Source organism: Apostichopus japonicus, chromosome 1, assembly GCF_037975245.1.
Source record: "Apostichopus japonicus isolate 1M-3 chromosome 1, ASM3797524v1, whole genome shotgun sequence".
NCBI classification, from domain to species: Eukaryota; Metazoa; Echinodermata; class Holothuroidea; order Aspidochirotida; family Stichopodidae; genus Apostichopus; species Apostichopus japonicus.
The window spans coordinates 12,643,156-12,664,502 of NC_092561.1; the positions used below are offsets into that span (position 1 = coordinate 12,643,156).

The 21,347-nt window shown below is 37.6% G+C and overlaps 1 protein-coding gene across 6 annotated transcripts in view; it reads left to right on the forward strand.

The window, feature by feature from the left end:
• LOC139967778 (USP6 N-terminal-like protein) overlaps positions 1 to 21,347 on the forward strand; it is a 62,006-nt gene that overhangs the window by 27,731 nt on the left and 12,928 nt on the right. For all 6 annotated transcript variants that reach the window (XM_071971872.1, XM_071971881.1, XM_071971889.1 and 3 more), the window contains 9 exons: positions 372 to 414; positions 1,731 to 1,811; positions 3,464 to 3,571; positions 10,149 to 10,307; positions 10,802 to 10,922; positions 13,867 to 13,961; positions 18,457 to 18,622; positions 19,756 to 19,872; positions 20,205 to 20,353. In XM_071971872.1, the coding sequence (XP_071827973.1) occupies positions 372 to 414; positions 1,731 to 1,811; positions 3,464 to 3,571; positions 10,149 to 10,307; positions 10,802 to 10,922; positions 13,867 to 13,961; positions 18,457 to 18,622; positions 19,756 to 19,872; positions 20,205 to 20,353 (1,039 nt within the window). The remainder of the gene's footprint in view (positions 1 to 371; positions 415 to 1,730; positions 1,812 to 3,463; positions 3,572 to 10,148; positions 10,308 to 10,801; positions 10,923 to 13,866; positions 13,962 to 18,456; positions 18,623 to 19,755; positions 19,873 to 20,204; positions 20,354 to 21,347) is intronic.

The window sequence follows — 21,347 nt, forward strand, 5'->3', positions numbered from 1 at the left end:
GTCTTGCGGCACAAGGGTTCACCCTGGGGTACCTTCCCACCAAGTTTGAAGAAAATTGGCCCTGCCGCCTTCAGTCATGGACTTTTGGTCACCCTGGGGTACCCCATCATGGGTAACCCCTCCCCCGAGGGTATCTGCTTAGGAAAATTGCCATTACTATGGCAACTGTTGCTATGGCAACTGACAAAGCTGTAGATGGCCCAACTGGCAAAGGAAGTACAATATATCATACTCCCTATGGAAGCAATGAGATAAACATGTTCTTTGAATGTATCGACTAACTGTGGTTAGGGTTTTCTACAAGGACTCCGATTGTCAAGGAGACATTTCACCATCAGTTGCAGGATTACACTTTTGCTCTTCTCTTTCAGTGAAAATGAACTTCCATCCACCCCTGATGAAGAGGAGAAAAGGGTAAGTGTAACAATCTCAAGAAAGTGGTTAAGGACCTAGGACTTCAGTTTTTGTTTCCATGCATTTATGGTTAGATGTGAACACAAGAAACTGTCATTTTTAGTTACGATGCCCAAAACGATGGTGCATAATGGGAAATCATCAAAAACAGAGCTTGTAAACATGATATCTCAACAAACAGAGTTGATTCAATGTCATACTTGGTAGGTAGATGCCCTGTGATTCATAGATTGTTATTGGTTACCATTTCATGAATATGAATAATGGGCAGGGCTTAACAATATGGTTCATTCTGGAATGGTGATGTTGATATATAATAAGCACATTTCATGACGTCTCCAACTTTATGTCATTAATATTCAATTGCAAGAAATGGCTTTTAAACAAAAGGTTGGTTTTCGTCCTTGGTTATATTAGGTTTGTAACACTACATTCATACAATCAACCATGTTGTATTTTGTGTGCATATTATGAATATTAATCAGTGACCATAAAATACTTAATCAGATATCTCTGAAGTAGTATGTCTAATTAGCTATATATATGTACTTGGATAATAAAATGTAAGTATATAGATTCATGCTTATCAGATGATAAAATTTGATTTCTTTAATATTCAAGCATGTGTCTGTTTTTATAGTATGTCACTAAATAGACCTTGTCAACATAACTAATTCTTGTTATCTTACTTTATATGTTGCTGCATTAAGTCATAGATAACCCCTTTTCATTGTGAAGTACACAAGTTCATGAATACATGTATGGCTTACCAAACTATATGTTTGTGCATAGGAACCACTAAACGTTTTCCATTTCTGGTTGTGGATATCTTCAGATGTTGATTTCTTGTGATTTGAATAATTTTTGTCCAGTAAATGTGCAAGAAACTGACAGATTGTCAATTTGATTTGACACAAGTTGAATTCAGGACTTATGGCTTCCTAGGCTCACCATATTCATCCCTGTCATCTTCTAGTAGCTCATTTTCTTATTTCTGGACAATAATCACATGATATGATAATTACATACTTAACATGATCAGTACTTAACAATCTCTTTCAATGGTTGTGTAAAGCCAGTGACATTGTGGAGTGTCAAGAACAATAGCAACTAAATTATTTAGTTGAAATATTTACAGTCAAAGGTAATGATATACATGTATTCCTGTGTATGTTATCTGCAATACATCATGATGATTACATGTAATACTATCAGCAGGACTGTTAAATCAATTGAGACCTCTGGAAGTGGGATAGTTTATGAACATGAGTGACATGATCAATAGAAGTAATAATATCAAATCTCTTTAATTGCAGTTAAAGGAAATTGAACTAGACAGAGAAAACAAATGGTTAAAAATGACCAGGCAGTGGAGGAGATACTACCCAAGTGAAAAGGTAAAGAAATTAAGATCCTGCCAAGTCCAGTTTTCTTTACTTCAACTATGCACGACCTTTGTCGGAGATTAGAGCCAGCTATTATTTTAAGGACTGCTAGCTTTAATTGCTTCCTAATAAATGCACATTTTACATTTTAAATCTTAGAATATCAACGCCTAACCACGGTTAGAATTATGTGTGTAAGCAATAACTCAAGTCCGGACCGGTGGATTTATCCTCGGCTGTAATGAGCACAGCCACAAGCAGATAATGAAACACACTTGAGTGCACACTCTCTCCAAACTGCTCTCCAGGCTGTACAGTTACATTCACCGCCACGGTCAAGCTTTTACTAAGCCGATTTTAACACAATAGCGAGTTGAACAAAAGAGCACTCTTAATTAAGAGTCAAAAGGTGTCTAAATGTTCCGTTAAGATAGTGTGTTTATACGCCATATTTTTTCCTTCTGCAAAGGCAAAACTTCCTTGAAAATAATTAACAAAATGTGAATTAATACTGCAGGAATCTAAAAAGCTAATTACTTGTTTGCCCAGTCGGCCAAGTGGGTACAATAACTTTTGTTGCCTTTTTGCAAGTACAAGTTTCCTAAATTTAAAAATCTAAAAAAAATGAAAGCCAATCACAATCTTACTTCTTGTACACGTGCACATTAGCGTGAATCAGAGTCTGACAGACGGAAGGCTCAAACATAATCCGTCCTGTGCAGGTGAACAAAATCGGTTGACTGTAGAGCAATTTTCACACTCCGGCAGATCCGTATTTTTTTTTTAGCCAGCTTGTAACCTTTGTTGGTGAGAAAAAAATTACATATAGGCCTACGCTATGCTCGCCGAAAGTCCAGCCTCATGGAGAGAAAAATGCTTAATTATTGTTTAGCTTGACTTTTGGTATGTCAATATGGGTTTTCCGAAGTTCTTGGGTGCATATTTTGATACAATGGCCGATTCACTTTTTCAGTTATAGTTACGTACCACTTGTTGATCAAGGCTAGTAATGTACAGGCCCTATAAAGGCTATACTTATGTGTTGTTTTTATCAGACTTTCGAGTAGCCGATTGTCACGATCGTTGATAAATGACCAAGATTTTTTTTTTGTGAGGTTTGATAAAGTGGAAGATTTGTAAGAATTATATAAAGTATTGAATCTCGGACATTTGGTAGTGGCGGATTTTAGTGTATATGGCAATTTGCAACATAAACTACAGCTCTACGGACTGTCAAAACTGTCAAAGTTTATCCGCTTACTTGGCCAAGTTTTCTCATTGTTTGTGAACAATAAGCAGCTTTGTGTTGTCATGACGCTGTGTTCATTACTCAAGCTGGCTATCAGCTGGTGTGCATTCAGCCATGGTACCAATATGCACATGCATAATGAGCAAGTTGTGCGATATTTCCGCCGGCCCGGACATGGCGGTTAGATATGCTAGGCTTCCCTTAGCTTCTGGTGATTGATTTACTGGTATTAGCATTAATATCAAGTGTTAATTAATGCAATTAGTTTGTTTGTGTATTGCATGCTTGTGCCATTTACATGTTAATGTGAAATGATTTAGTGGAGAGCAAATAATCAACATGTTAGTTATGGAAACCTTAAAGTGTTAACACTACCTTGATTATTATTTTTTTAATTTATTTGCACATCTGGCAGCTTTCTAGGAGAGTGTACAAAGGTATACCAGACAAGATGAGGGGAAATGTCTGGTCCAAGCTTCTTGACATAGAGAAGGTAAAAGACGAACAGACGGGTATCTATGAGGTAAGATTAGCATACTGTACAATAGTTATGTCTTATAACTGTATATATGAGGTAAGATTAGCATACTGTACAATAGTCATGTCTTATAACTGTATATATTAGGTAAGATTAGCATACTGTACAATAGTCATGTCTTATAACGGTATATATTAGGTAAGATTAGCATACTGTACAATAGTCATGTCTTATAACTGTATATATTAGGTAAGATTAGCATATTGTACAATAGTCATGTCTTATAACTGTATATATTAGGTAAGATTAGCATACTGTACAATAGTCATGTCTTATAACTGTATATATTAGGTAAGATTAGCATACTGTACAATAGTCATGTCTTATAACTGTATATATATGAGGTAAGATTAGCATACTGTACAATAGTCATGTCTTATAACTGTATATATGAGGTAAGATTAGCATACTGTACAATAGTCATGTCTTATAACTGTATATATTAGGTAAGATTAGCATACTGTACAATAGTCATGTCTTATAACTGTATATATTAGGTAAGATTAGCATACTGTACAATAGTCATGTCTTATAATGGTATATATGAGGTAAGATTAGCATACTGTACAATAGTCATGTCTTAAAACTGTATATATGAGGTAAGATTAGCATACTGTACAATAGTCATGTCTTATAACGGTATATATTAGGTAAGATTAGCATACTGTACAATAGTCATGTCTTATAACGGTATATATTCGGTAAGATTAGCATACTGTACAATAGTCATGTCTTATAACTGTATATATTCGGTAAGATTAGCATACTGTATAATAGTCATGTCTTAAAACTGTATATATTAGGTAAGATTAGCATACTGTACAATAGTCATGTCTTATAACGGTATATATTCGGTAAGATTAGCATACTGTACAATAGTCATGTCTTATAACTGTATATATTCGGTAAGATTAGCATACTGTACAATAGTCATGTCTTAAAACTGTATATATTAGGTAAGATTAGCATACTGTACAATAGTCATGTCTTATAACTGTATATATTAGGTAAGATTAGCATACTGTACAATAGTCATGTCTTATAACGGTATATATTAGGTAAGATTAGCATACTGTACAATAGTCATGTCTTATAACGGTATATATTAGGTAAGAGTAGCATACTGTACAATAGTCATGTCTTATAACTGTATATATTAGGTAAGATTAGCATACTGTACAATAGTCATGTCTTATAACGGTATATATTAGGTAAGATTAGCATACTGTACAATAGTCATGTCTTATAACGGTATATATTAGGTAAGAGTAGCATACTGTACAATAGTCATGTCTTATAACGGTATATATTCGGTAAGATTAGCATACTGTACAATAGTCATGTCTTATAACTGTATATATTAGGTAAGATTAGCATACTGTACAATAGTCATGTCTTATAACTGTATATATTAGGTAAGATTAGCATACTGTACAATAGTCATGTCTTATAACGGTATATATGAGGTAAGATTAGCATACTGTACAATAGTCATGTCTTATAACTGTATATATTAGGTAAGATTAGCATACTGTACAATAGTCATGTCTTATAACGGTATATATTAGGTAAGATTAGCATACTGTACAATAGTCATGTCTTAAAACTGTATATATTCGGTAAGATTAGCATACTGTACAATAGTCATGTCTTATAACTGTATATATTAGGTAAGATTAGCATACTGTACAATAGTCATGTCTTATAACTGTATATATTAGGTAAGATTAGCATACTGTACAATAGTCATGTCTTATAATGGTATATATGAGGTAAGATTAGCATACTGTACAATAGTCATGTCTTAAAACTGTATATATGAGGTAAGATTAGCATACTGTACAATAGTCATGTCTTATAACGGTATATATTCGGTAAGATTAGCATACTGTACAATAGTCATGTCTTATAACTGTATATATTCGGTAAGATTAGCATACTGTACAATAGTCATGTCTTAAAACTGTATATATTAGGTAAGATTAGCATACTGTACAATAGTCATGTCTTATAACTGTATATATTAGGTAAGATTAGCATACTGTACAATAGTCATGTCTTATAACGGTATATATTAGGTAAGATTAGCATACTGTACAATAGTCATGTCTTATAACGGTATATATTAGGTAAGAGTAGCATACTGTACAATAGTCATGTCTTATAACGGTATATATTCGGTAAGATTAGCATACTGTACAATAGTCATGTCTTATAACTGTATATATTCGGTAAGATTAGCATACTGTACAATAGTCATATCTTATAACTGTATATATTAGGTAAGATTAGCATACTGTACAATAGTCATGTCTTATAACTGTATATATGAGGTAAGATTAGCATACTGTACAATAGTCATGTTTTATAACTGTATATATGAGGTAAGATTAGCATACTGTACAATAGTCATGTCTTATAATGGTATATATGAGGTAAGATTAGCATACTGTACAATAGTCACGTCTTATAACGGTATATATTCGGTAAGATTAGCATACTGTACAATAGTCATGTCTTATAACTGTATATATTAGGTAAGATTAGCATACTGTACAATAGTCATGTCTTATAACTGTATATATTAGGTAAGATTAGCATACTGTACAATAGTCATGTCTTATAACTGTATATATTAGGTAAGATTAGCATACTGTACAATAGTCATGTCTTATAACGGTATATATTAGGTAAGATTAACATACTGTACAATAGTCATGTCTTATAACTGTATATATATGAGGTAAGATTAGCATACTGTACAATAGTCATGTCTTATAACTGTATATATGAGGTAAGATTAGCATACTGTACAATAGTCATGTCTTATAACTGTATATATTAGGTAAGATTAGCATACTGTACAATAGTCATGTCTTATAACTGTATATATTAGGTAAGATAAGCATACTGTACAATAGTCATGTCTTATAACGGTATATATGAGGTAAGATTAGCATACTGTACAATAGTCATGTCTTATAACTGTATATATGAGATAAGATTAGCATACTGTTCAATAGTCATGTCTCCTAATAGTATATATTAGCATACTGTACAATAGTCATGTCTTATAACTGTATATATTAGGTAAGATTAGCATACTGTACAATAGTCATGTCTCCTAATAGTATATATTAGGTAAGATTAGCATACTGTACAATAGTCATGTCTTATAACTGTATATATTAGGTAAGATTAGCATACTGTACAATAGTCATGTCTCCTAATAGTATATATTAGGTAAGATTAGCATACTGTACAATAGTCATGTCTTATAACGGTATATATTAGGTAAGATTAGCATACTGTACAATGTCTCCTAATAGTTTTTCGTATGAGCACAAAACCACAGAAATCGGAACTGGAATATAACTATGAATTTCGAAGGTACTAGTAAGCATACATCTTCTTACAACATGTTCACACGTATGTGGTGGTCTTTGATGAAAATGTACCTGTGTACCAACTTTTATGTTAAACAAGCGTCCTAGATGGTGTTGAGAACTACAGTGGTTCGCCGAGGGCGATATTGCCTGACGGACGTGACATTTGCGACGAAACCATGCTTTCTGACAATTCTGGCGGTGTCACATTTTGACTTTTGGAAAAGGGTCGGGTAATCCACTCTAATCCAGGATGAGTCTGAGTTTCTATTCATGAAGGGATCATATTGATTTTAGTTCCCCTAAAAGCATTGACAAGTGTCAGTAATCCCAATGGCTGGTAAGCCAAAAGACTAGGGTGGAATTAAGTCCTGTGAAATGGTAAGTTTTTTTACACATTGGGATTGTGTAAGCCTTCCCTAGATTCTATACAGCAGTATAACACAGATGAACTGTGCTTAAATTAGCTGATATTCAGTCCAGTGAGAAGAATATGCTGGTTTCATCTGGATTTAACGATGGAGTTCAATGAATCACTAAATGGCTATCATAATAAGTCACGTCAAAGCTATTTTCTTACAATAATATTGAACAGATATTTTAGGATGATTTTTGAAAATTTATAGTGGGTAAATAAATCAATTTAAAAGGGATTGAATGATGGGCAACGGCATATTGTAACCCATTCTATTGTCAAAATGTCTTATCAAATAAAGATCAAGTTACAAGACCTGATATATTTCTAGATACTTTTGGTCATGATTGTTTCCTTATTCCATGCGTAAATATATATTTGAAGGTTATGAAACAAGGTTTTAAACCAAGAATGAAGAAATGACAGAGATGATTAGAACTGGACAAATTCACCACAGCAACACAAATTGTATTGAAAACAAATGAAAATGTATCCCATTATTCCCTAGCCGTGGTAGCTGGCTATTTTTATTAAGGTGGTCCATCATGCAGGAGAGGGCACCGTGCTTGCGGACACTTTATCCAGGGGATATAACAATAGAGAGTGGAAACTCTCCTGCACGTGGGCCTACCATGTATTCCAACTGTTCAGCAGACCGTCCGTGGACATGGTCGCGACATCCAAAATGGCTAAACTGCAGGCATTCTGCACCAGGTACTACGACCCACAGGCTTGGAAAACGCACGCCCTAACCTTCTCGTTGGCAGGCCTCTCGATGTACGCCTTTCCGCCGCTAGGACTCCTGACAACGCTCCTGAACGTGGACGCAGACATGCAGCTGGTCGTGCCATGCTGGCCCTACCAAACATGATTCCCAGTCCTCATCGAGTTACTGGTGGACCTACCGTTCCAATTCCCGCTGGTGGCCAAGCTCCTCACCCAACAGAGCGGTCAGATCAGCAACCCCCCATGTCCAGGGGCTCCACTTGTCTGCGTGGAAACTCTTCGGCTCTTGCTCCAAGCAGCTGCGTTCCATCTGAGGTTTCGAACCTTGCAACGGACGCCCCCCGGCAATCCACCATTAAGACTTACGACTCGAGACTGCAAAGGTACTACGTGTGGGCAAGGGACAATACTGTTGATTCCGCGGGGGCCCCAGTAGACCGAGTAGCGGCCTTACTCTTGGAGCTATTCCAGGAGGGGCAACAAACGAGCGCTATTAGAAACTAACGTTCTGTGACAGCGGCGATATACAACCGTGTCCTGGATGGCTCGTCTGTGGTGAACAAACGATCATTTGTCAAGTCCTAATGGGGATGTTTCACAGGTGCCCACCCACACAGCCTGGTCCCTTCGTGGTCCCTCAACGATGTCTTAACGACTCGAGCGGGTCCGCCGTATGAGCTGTACTGCTGGACCGTTGATATAGGGTGTGATGGATTTTCCCAGAGGGACATTTACGTCCCTTGGATGTTGTAGTTCTGTTCACATACGGAGACTACCCTATTCTGTGTTTAATAGTAATCTGTTATTTGAGCGGCTTCATGCTTAACATGTAGTTCTCCTGGATCAATGTTGTGTACTATTGACATTCTTGGTTTGGATATTCACTAGAGCTGTAAATTCTACAACTTGGTTTACATTTTAATAAAATAGCTAACACAACAATTACTTCAACAGATTCAAGAAAGCATCTTAAAGATGGGAATGAAGAGATATTCCAAGCAGTAATTGTAATCTTGCTCTATAATGTCTAGAGTGAACTGACCTCCCCTAGAGATCTGTCACTTCCAGTTTGACCTTTATCTATTTGTGTATATCTGACTTCCCTAAGGCCCACAAATACCAGCCACCCTAAACTCCATTTATGAAAATAGTCAAGATGACTAATAATATTCATACTGAGTGAAGCTGTTTCAAAATTGTGTTCAGAGGCCAGGGAGGGAGAACATTGAGCTATCAGCATTTGAGTTTACATGGTATTAAAGTGCTTGGTTATGTATAGAGAGAACACTGGAACTTGACAGGTACACTAGTGAGCTTGTTGGGATGTATGGACTCAGTACTAGATTTTTCTATGCCAACAAGGTTCATGCAATGTTCTTATCTTGTGAGCCTATAAATCTAAATGGCTGCCATTTTTTTCATGACAAAGGACCTCTGTGAATCAAGTATAACAGTAAATGCTGGAAACACTACTATAGTGTAAATGTTTCAATCATTCCATTGTTTAGTTTGGTGAGTCATCAACAGTACCATTGGATCATGTCAGTGTGTATTTACTCCTCTCTTACCTGTCTCCAATACATATGTACTTATCATAACACCTGTTGGAATGGTAGATTTGGAAGAACGAGGGCAGTGTCACGTAGATGGTCATTGCCTGTGCAGTGCAAGAATGTTACCAGTTGTTGTAGGCTAGGCGGATTGGAGTGCATAGGTGTTGGAGGTTAGTATCCTCGTTTGTAAATAATCAAACCTGTAAGTTTTGGGTTTACCGTTTCATTTGGTTTGTAAAAAGGTTGTATTAGGAACAGAGTTACACTAAGAACTCTACTTTTATACTCAAACTTAAGCCATTTGTGTGATATTTCTACTTTGGGTGTGATTCTCTTCTCATCATTAATTCAATGCCAGTTTGTGTATGTTCTCCACACTCCAGAGACACATTGCATTCAATGTCAGCATCAATTTCCAATATTGTTAAACATAGAATGCTTGCCTGCTATCTTTAATGCATCTCCTTTTTTTCTCATTCCAGATAATGAAAGAGAGAGCTCGTAGGCTGTCTCCAGATATTAGGCAAATTGATTTAGATGTGAATAGAACTTTTAGGAACCATATAATGTTTCGAGAGAGGTATGGCATAAAGCAACAAGCCTTGTTTCATTTACTCGCAGCTTACTCGATGTATAATACGGTGAGTTTTGGTTCTGTCCATGGTTCTCTTCATAGCAGCATTCAAAATGATTCTTAAAGAATGTTAGTGGGATATTTAGACTTTTCTTTTTTCATCAATGAAATATATCACTAGATAAAACAAGTGAAAGGATCCTTGTGACTGTGCCACTTACTGAAAGCCCATGTGGCAACCATAGATGATACTCCTAGCAACATTTGCAGCTTTTTTGACAAAATTATTAATATTCAATTGTTCCATAAATGTTAAAAGTGGATAATTTGCTTGTCAGCAGTGACCATAAGCTAAGCTGGTAATTATCAGGTGATTACATATAGGTCACTTTGATATTTCTTTGGTATTAAAACTAAAAATCAACATTTGGTATTACTTTATAGTACAAGTCAAACTTGACTGTGTATATACAAGATCAAGAACTTAAAGTAATCAGCAACATGTGGAATAGGTTTGTTTGCATCTGTATTATTGTAATTCTTGTATCTGATTTCTTTCAGGAGGTGGGTTACTGTCAGGGAATGAGCCAAATCGCAGCCTTGTTGCTCATGTACATGAATGAAGAGGAATCATTCTGGGCATTGCACATCATCCTCACAGACACAAAGCATGCCATGCATGGTAAGGAGGAATTTACTACGTGGAAGTCAACTTCAGTGATCCCATGCAACACCCACTTCCCAATTAACTACGTGGGAGTCAACTTCAGTGATCCCACGCAACACCCACTTCCAATTTACTATGTGGGAGTCAACTTCAGTGATCCCACACAACACCCACTTCCCAATTTACTATGTGGGTGTCAACTTCAGTGATCCCACGCAACACCCACTTCCCAATTAAGTATGTGGGAGTCAACTTCAGTGATCCCACGCAACATCCTCTTCCCAATTTACTACGTGGGAGTCAACTTCAGTGATCCCATGCAACACCCACTTCCCAATAAAATCCCTGAATTGCTCCTGGTCCTTTCCATTAAATCAGTCTGGAATTTTGAATCTGGGCTCCCTTCCCCACCTTTGATATCTTGTGCATGTCACCAAGTAATGGAGCTATGTAACTGAGAACTCCACATAGTTGAAATAGAGGTTTATCTAGAATTTCATGTATAGTATATACAGTAAACCTCTGATTATCCAATCCCTTTCATCCGAACCCCTGATTTTCCGAACCAGCCATCCGCTCATTAATAAAAAGGCCGAAGGCTTAGCGTTATTGATTTCAAGTACATTTCAAGTAAATTTGTTAACTTACATGACAATCAGCTTTCAAATTCTTTTGACAAAGCATATATTGAGATGTTGTGTAACACTGCATTGTCTGCTATCTTGTGTTAAGGGGAGGGCTGAGATGTTGTGTAACACTGCATTGTCTGCTATCTTGTGTTTAGGGGAGGACTGAGATGTTGTGTAATACTGCATTGTCTGCTATGTTGTGTTTATAGGAGGGCTGAGATGTTGTGTAACACTGCATTGTCTGCTATCTTGTGTTTAGGGGAGGGCTGAGATGTTGTGTAACACTGCATTGTCTGCTATCTTGTGTTTAGGGGAGGTCTGAGATGTTGTGTAACACTGCATTGTCTGCTATCTTGTGTTTAGGGGAGGGCTGAGATGTTGTGTAACACTGTATTGTCTGCTATCTTGTGTTTAGGGGAGGGCTGAGATGTTGTGTAACACTGCATTGTCTGCTATCTGGTGTTTAGGGGAGGGCTGAGATGTTGTGTAACACTGCATTGTCTGCTATCTTGTGTTTAGGGGAGGGCTGAGATGTTGTGTAACACTGCATCGTCTGCTATCTTGTGTTTATAGGAGGACTGAGATGTTGTGTAACACTGCATTGTCTGCTATCTTGTGTTTAGGGGAGGACTGAGATGTTGAGTAACACTGCATTGTCTGCTATCTTGTGTTTATAGGAGGGCTGAGATGTTGTGTAACACTGCATTGTCTGCTATCTTGTGTTTAGGGGAGGGCTGTGATGTTGTGTAACACTGCATTGTCTGCTATCTTGTGTTTATAGGAGGACAGATGTTGAGTAACACTGCATTGTCTGCTATCTTGTGTTTATAGGAGGGCTGAGATGTTGTGTATTACTGCATTGTCTGCTATCTTGTGTTTAGGGGAGGACTGAGATGTTGTGTAACACTGCATTGTCTGCTATCTTGTGTTTAGGGGAGGGCTGAGATGTTGTGTAACACTGCATTGTCTGCTATCTTGTGTTAATAGGAGGGCTGAGATGTTGTGTAACACTGCATTGTCTGCTATCTTGTGTTTAGGGGAGGGCTGAGATGTTGAGTAACATTGCATTGTCTACTATCTGGTATTAGGGGAGGGCTGGGATGTTGTGTAACACTGCATTGTCTGCTATCTTGTGTTTATAGGAGGGCTGAGATGTTGTGTAACACTGCATCGTCTACTATCTTGTGTTTAGGGGAGGGCTGAGATGTTGAGTAACACTGCATTGTCTGCTATCTGGTATTAGGGGAGGGCTGAGATGTTGTGTAACACTGCATTGTCTGCTATCTTGTGTTTATAGGAGGGCTGAGATGTTGTGTAACACTGCATTGTCTACTATCTTGTGTTTAGGGGAGGGCTGAGATGTTGTGTAAAGTGTTGCATTGTCTGCTATCTTGTGTTTAGGGGAGGGCTGAGATGTTGTGTAACACTGCATTGTCTGCTATCTTGTGTTTATAGGAGGGCTGAGATGTTGTGTAACACTGCATTGTCTGCTATCTTGTGTTTATAGGAGGGCTGAGATGTTGAGTAACACTGCATTTTCTGCTATCTTGTGTTTAGGGGAGGGCTGAGATGTTGTGTAACACTGTATTGTCTACTATCTTGTGTTTAGGGGAGGGCTGAGATGTTGTGTAACACTGCATTGTCTGCTATCTTGTGTTTAGGGGAGGGCTGGGATGTTGAGTAACACTGCATTGTCTGCTATCTTGTGTTTAGGGGAGGGCTGGGATGTTGAGTAACACTGCATTGTCTGCTATCTTGTGTTTAGGGGAGGGCTGGGATGTTGAGTAACACTGCATTGTCTGCTATCTTGTGTTTAGGGGAGGGCTGGGATGTTGTGTAACACTGCATTGTCTGCTATCTTGTGTTTAGGGGAGGGCTGGGATGTTGAGTAACACTGCATTGTCTGCTATCTTGTGTTTAGGGGAGGGCTGTGATATTGTGTATTACTGCATTGTCTACGATCTTGTGTTTAGTTGATTTGATGACTTTATGAACAAGTAGTAAAATGTCAAGGAATTGGCTTGGGTTCATGGTTTTGGCTTCCTAAGTTGAATTAATGAAAAGGAAAGTGTTCATGGAGGATATTAAGTAATTCACTGACTTTTAAGAAGATTGGCTGGTTTTTCTTGTTGACCCAAAAACTTCTTTGAAAGTTAAGTTGTCTCAACAGCAAACAATGTTGCTTAAATTACATAATAGTAGTTGTTCATTGACAATCAGGATGTTTTTATTGTCCATCATTTTCTCTGATTGTTGGTTACTACTTGTTAATTGAAATAACACATTTGTTTCCAGATCTTCAGTTTATACCACTTTTCTCTCTTTTTCAGGTTTGTTTATTCCTGGTTTTCCCAAGCTTTTGAGGTATCAAGATCATCATGAAGCAATTCTTAAGAAATTCTTGCCAAAAATTAGGAAAAACTTTGTAAGTATAATCTTTATAGTATTTATGCTTAGTATGGACTTTGTAAGTATAATCTTTATACCATTTATGCTGAGTATGGAATGACTTCAAGAACAATTGCATGGCTGTTTACAGTAAATTGTAGTAAATTTGTAGACAGCAAATTTGCAAACGTAACATGCAAATGGTTATTACAGTCAATGTTATAGCCTGTTTAGAGATTTCATGATTCTCTTCACTTGACTTCATTTGACTCAGGTTATTATAACTTACAGATGAGGAAACCAGTTTTAATGTTTATGATTCTGTCCCTACATTAAGTTTACGTCAGTTTTTTTCCTGCTTATTTGACTTTTAAGATGCATTTATTGTTAATATTCCTATTAAATAATGAAAGGAGTAACTAGTCAAAAGCCAATTTTTTTTTATATGCTACAAATCATTAGAAGAAGAACACAGAGAAAAGGAATTGGTCTGGAACATTTCTTGTGCTTTAGCAGTTCACCACTAATTCAGAATATAAAAAAATGCTTTTCATAGCTTTTGATTTTGTAGAATGTGAAGTGAAGTTAAAACTTGAAGTTTTATTTAATTTACTGGGGTGTTGTTAATGTGTTTCCCCACTTACAGTTTCCTTCCAATTTTCTCAAGTTTAAGCATGTTGTTTATATTTATTTGTCCTCTGTCATTTGCTGATAAGGATTTTCTCACAAGGCCCTTAATACTGAGACAAAGAAATAAACCTCAATTCCAGTCCTTTGTTCATATGTTTCTCACAAAAGAAGCAATTAACAGGAACAGTTGATATAATGAGAATGTTACTGATATGCCATCATTACATATATCCTATGTGTTGTACTTACCCGTTTCCTTCTGGTGTACATGGTATGTAAGTTCACCTCGTTTACATGAGTTACTGTTTGCACATAGGATGTAAACAGTGCTGTCATTAAATTTGAATGTAAAATAACGTAAGTAACAGAAACTATCTCTTTGTTATGAATTGTACTATTCAAAGAGAAACAACATGAAACTGTATACAATGCATCTAAAATGTAGAGCAGTTTGCCCTTGGTAAAGCTCCTTTACATCCTGTAAATGTAGACCAGTTTGCCCTTGGTAAATCTCCTTTACATCCTGTTAATGTAGACCAGTTTGCCCTTGGTAAATCTCCTTTACATCCTGTTAATGTAGACCAGTTTGCCCTTGGTAAATCTCCTTTACATCCTGTAAATGTAGACCAGTTTGCCCTTGGTATATCTCCTTTACATCCTGTTAATGTAGAGCAGTTTGCCCTTGGTATATCTCCTTTACATCCTGTAAATGTAGAGCAGTTTGCCCTTGGTAAATCTCCTTTACATCCTGTAAATGTAGACCAGTTTGCCCTTGGTAAATCTCCTTTACATCCTGTAAATGTAGACCAGTTTGCCCTTTGGTATATCTCCTTTACATCCTGTTAATGTAGACCAGTTTGCCCTTGGTATATCTCCTTTACATCCTGTTAATGTAGACCAGTTTGCCCTTGGTAAATCTCCTTTACATCCTGTAAATGTAGACCAGTTTGCCCTTGGTATATCTCCTTTACATCCTGTAAATGTAGACCAGTTTGCCCTTGGTAAATCTCCTTTACATCCTGTAAATGTAGACCAGTTTGCCCTTGGTATATCTCCTTTACATCCTGTTAATGTAGACCAGTTTGCCCTTGGTAAATCTCCTTTACATCCTGTAAATGTAGACCAGTTTGCCCTTGGTAAATCTCCTTTACATCCTGTTAATGTAGACCAGTTTGCCCTTGGTAAATCTCCTTTACATCCTGTTAATGTAGACCAGTTTGCCCTTGGTAAATCTCCTTTACATCCTGTTAATGTAGACCAGTTTGCCCTTGGTAAATCTCCTTTACATCCTGTTAATGTAGACCAGTTTGCCCTTGGTAAATCTCCTTTACATCCTGTAAATGTAGACCAGTTTGCCCTTGGTAAATCTCCTTTACATCCTGTTAATGTAGACCAGTTTGCCCTTGGTAAATCTCCTTTACATCCTGTTAATGTAGACCAGTTTGCCCTTGGTAAATCTCCTTTACATCCTGTAAATGTAGACCAGTTTGCCCTTGGTAAATCTCCTTTACATCCTGTTAATGTAGACCAGTTTGCCCTTGGTAAATCTCCTTTACATCCTGTAAATGTAGACCAGTTTGCCCTTGGTAAATCTCCTTTACATCCTGTTAATGTAGACCAGTTTGCCCTTGGTAAATCTCCTTTACATCCTGTTAATGTAGACCAGTTTGCCCTTGGTAAATCTCCTTTACATCCTGTTAATGTAGACCAGTTTGCCCTTGGTATATCTCCTTTACATCCTGTAAACGTAGACCAGTTTGCCCTTGGTATATCTCCTTTACATCCTGTAAACGTAGACCAGTTTGCCCTTGGTATATCTCCTTTACATCCTGTAAACGTAGACCAGTTTGCCCTTGGTATATCTCCTTTACATCCTGTAAACGTAGACCAGTTTGCCCTTGGTATATCTCCTTTACATCCTGTAAACGTAGACCAGTTTGCCCTTGGTATATCTCCTTTACATCCTGTAAATGTAGAGCAGTTCGCCCTTGGTAAAGCTCCTTTACATCCTGTAAATGTAGAGCAGTTCGCCCTTGGTAAAGCTCCTTTACATCCTGTTAATGTAGAGCAGTTTGCCCTTGGTATATCTCCTTTACATCCTGTAAATGTAGAGCAGTTCGCCCTTGGTAAATCTCCTTTACATCCTGTAAATGTAGAGCAGTTTGCCCTTGGTAAATCTCCTTTACATCCTGTTAATGTAGAGCAGTTCGCCCTTGGTAAATCTCCTTTACATCCTGTTAATGTAGACCAGTTTGCCCTTGGTAAATCTCCTTTACATCCTGTAAATGTAGACCAGTTTGCCCTTGGTAAATCTCCTTTACATCCTGTTAATGTAGAGCAGTTTGCCCTTGGTAAATCTCCTTTACATCCTGTTAATGTAGACCAGTTTGCCCTTGGTAAATCTCCTTTACATCCTGTTAATGTAGACCAGTTTGCCCTTGGTATATCTCCTTTACATCCTGTAAATGTAGAGCAGTTTGCCCATGGTAAATCTCCTTTACATCCTGTTAATGTAGAGCAGTTTGCTCATGGTATATCTCCTTTACATCCTGTAAATGTAGAGCAGTTTGCCCTTGGTAAATCTCCTTTACATCCTGTTAATGTAGACCAGTTTGCCCTTGGTAAATCTCCTTTACATCCTGTTAATGTAGAGCAGTTTGCCCATGGTAAATCTCCTTTACATCCTGTTAATGTAGACCAGTTTGCCCTTGGTAAATCTCCTTTACATCCTGTTAATGTAGACCAGTTTGCCCTTTGGTAAATCTCCTTTACATCCTGTTAATGTAGACCAGTTTGCCCTTTGGTAAATCTCCTTTACATCCTGTAAATATAGAGCAGTTTGCCCTTGGTAATTCTCCTTTACATCCTGTTAATGTAGAGCAGTTTGCCCTTGGTAAATCTCCTTTACATCCTGTTAATGTAGAGCAGTTTGCCCTTTGGTAAATCTCCTTTATATCCTGTTAATCTAGAGCAGTTTGCCCATGGTAAATCTCCTTTACATCCTGTTAATCTAGAGCAGTTTGCCCTTGGTAATTCTCCTTTACATCCTGTAAATGTAGAGCAGTTTGCCCTTGGTAAATCTCCTTTACATCCTGTAAACGTAGAGCAGTTTGCCCTTGGTAAATCTCCTTTACATCCTGTTAATGTAGAGCAGTTTGCCCTTGGTAATTCTCCTTTACATCCTGTAAATGTAGAGCAGTTTGCCCATGGTAAATCTCCTTTACATCCTGTTAATGTAGAGCAGTTTGCCCTTGGTAAATCTCCTTTACATCCTGTTAATGTAGAGCAGTTTGCCCTTGGTAAATCTCCTTTACATCCTGTTAATGTAGAGCAGTTTGCCCTTGGTAAATCTCCTTTACATCCTGTAAATGTAGAGCAGTTTGCCCTTGGTATATCTCCTTTACATCCTGTAAATGTAGACCAGTTTGCCCTTGGTAAATCTCCTTTACATCCTGTAAATGTAGAGCAGTTTGCCCTTGGTATATCTCCTTTACATCCTGTTAATGTAGAGCAGTTTGCCCTTGGTAAATCTCCTTTACATCCTGTTAATGTAGAGCAGTTTGCCCTTGGTAAATCTCCTTTACATCCGCAGGCCTTCCACATAACGCCAGGTCCCTGTCGCGAAACGGACCGGAAGCTTACATCTTCCCCCTCTTGCCCTTGGTAAATCTGTCAAACACATGGATGTCCTATTGAGAAAACAAGAAGGCTGAAACTCTAACATTTCAGGAAGGTGTTACCATCTAAGTCACATTGTTATCAAATAATTCTGAAAAGTGCTTCTGATTCTGATCAGTGTTTGTGTTGTTGGATGTCAGGTGTTTTCTGTTATAAGACAAGTTGGTTATTCAAGCAATCAATGTCAATAGTGTGAATAACATTTGATTTGATTCTCTCTCCAGGATAAATTGGGTATTCATACAAGCCTATACTCTATGAAATGGTTCTTTCAATGTTTCCTGGATAGGGTGCCGTTCCCACTCACATTACGGTTGTGGGACATCTTTATACTTGATGGTGATAAGGTCCTCATTGCAATGTCATACAACTTGATGAAAATGCACAAAAGTAAGTTGGTAAACTTTAGTAAATTTAGAACCCTATATTTAGATTTCTAGCATAGAAGAAGGCATGTGGAATCTATGGGATGGTGTTTATTTGCATGTGTGTGATGCCAAGCTATCTCGAATTGGGAAAGCTGGATGGATCTCAAAATTGTAGGTTGATGTCCCATGTTAGGAAGATTGAAGTCTGCTGTCCGCAGTAGAGGTGAATGGTCATTTGTGGTCAGTAGAGTTCAAAATGTGTAATATTGTTAATTGCAATATTTTCAGAACTTTAACATGGATTGATGTTATACTTTTCATGTGAATGATGCATAGTGTTTAGTAGTGGAGGTCTGATGTCATTTGAGGTCAGCATTGGTCTAACTGTGAAAACCTGGTTAATATGGTCTCAGAAGAGAAGTTTGGCTGATCCACATTCTTAGCTTTATGAAACCAAGTCTTATCCTGTGTGGTGGCAAACAGACTCGAAAGTAGTAGTTTCATGTGTTTATAGTTCTTTGGAAAATTCAAAGAATTTAGGTCCCCCTGTGCCATAATAGGGAATAGCGCCCCCTGTGCCACAATAGGGAATAGCGCCCCCTGCGCCACAACAGGGAATAGCGCCACCTGTGCCACAATAGGGAATACCGCCCCCTGTGCAACAATAGGGAATAGCGCCCCCTGTGCCACAAGAGGGAATAGTGACACCTATGCCACAATAGGGAATAGCGCCACCTGTGCCACAATAGGGAATAGCACCCCTGTGCCACAATAGGGAATAGCGCCACCTGCGCCACAATAGGGAATAGTGCCACCTGTGCCACAATAGGGAATAGTGCCACCTGTGCCACAATAGGGAATAGCGCCACGTGTGCCACAATAGGGAATAGCACCCCCTGTGCCACAATAGGGAATAGCGCCCCTGTGCCACAATAGGGAATATCGTCACCTGTGCCACAATAGGGAATAGCGCCCCCTGTGCCACAATAGGGAATAGCGCCGCCTGTGCCAACAGCTTTGCCAGATAGTAATTGTCGGCAATTAGTGAAATACATAAGTAAATAGGAGGTAATGAGGAGCAAAATAGACCAGGTAAATTTGAAGGCTCTGCTATGATGTATAGTAAAAAAAAATTCAAATGATTTTGTTTTGTAGAAGTTTTGTTGAAGAAGGACATGGAACTAATAGTAAGGTATCTTCAAGAAAGGTTGGTAGAAGATTTTGGCTACAAAGATGATTATACTATTGAGACACTTCAGGAAACAATTAGTGGTGAGTTGTTTATTCCTTTTCATCAGAAAATTAATTCCATTGGTCTTTCATATTTACCAATGAATAAGTGAATGCTCATGTTGGAATACATGTCTATCTGTGGATAATGGCAAATAAAAACAAGTATAATTACAATGTGTGTTGTCACAGCTCAGTAAATCACTAAAAGATTAAACCTGCTTTAACATGTTCAGAAACATAAGACAGAACTTTAGCTTTTAATGGTATGTTTTACTCATTCAGTCTCTTGGCTGTCTATGGTATGTTTTACTCATTCAGTCTACAATTATCTGTTGTTAGTTAATCAATCCTGCTGCTCTTACTATCTGCAGAATTAAAGAGGACGAAGATGATAGAGCCTGGACCTCCCAAGACCAATGAGGTTCCAGTATTACCCTTTGGCTATGAACGCAAATATGATTTAACAGAGACCACAGGACTCAGATCTCCTATGGATATACAGAATGGCATACCCAAACAGGTAAACTAGGCATGTGTGGATGTCATTCAACTTGTTAGAATAACATTAAATACCATTTCTAATTGTAGAGTGTGGTAGTTGGTTTCTTGATCTCTCTGCACAGAACTTATTCATCTCTACTCTCCTATCTCAACTCCTTCAAGGAATGAGTCCACATTGGTGCTTACACAAAGACAATTGTCCTTTCTTTGCTAAGTGGACATCAGCATCTCTCTCAATAAAATGAAAAGGCAAACTGCATCATACATCCTAACAAAGGATTTAGTATTGTGCAATGGTTGTAACATTAGCGACTGAATGAGTGTTGTATATTGCCATTCCTTTGTGTCATCTTATTCTGTTTTTATTGTTTTTTCTCTTGCTGGTAGTCTGAGATATTGTTTGCTTTCCTCTGTTTCCTTGTTGTTATTGTAAGAAGGTTCTTCCTATGCACTCCCCAACAGTACTAATTGTAGACTTGCTGCAAGCACCTATAAAAAACTATAATCCTGTCTTTCGCATTTCTGGTACGTTGAAAAACCTGTTGTTCACCCTTGTTGTATTTTCAGCATATCAGTAATAGCTACAACATGCTACATCATAGATACATAGTTAAGCTGTATTTTCTAAGTTAAGAATGTCAAGTTTCTGTTTTGCTACAAATAAAAAAGTTTCATAATTTGATAAATATATTCCTTCATTCCAAATCAATCTGCTTTCAGACCTCGTGTGTAATCATATGTAAATATGAATTCAAGAAATGAATTAACACACCATGTATAATATACAATGAATAGAACTAGAGAGTACTGCAAACTTGGAGCAAGTCTGAGTGTGTGATTAACCTCTGCATGATGAATGTCACCGGGCCATTTGGTGTTCAAATACTTCATTGTGTCTGTCACTTGATTTGACACCACATGATGTTACTCATAACAGCATGAAATAAATGATTCAACCCACAAGACAAATTAACAACAACTTCCTCACCATCTTTCAACTGCCCTTGAAGGAT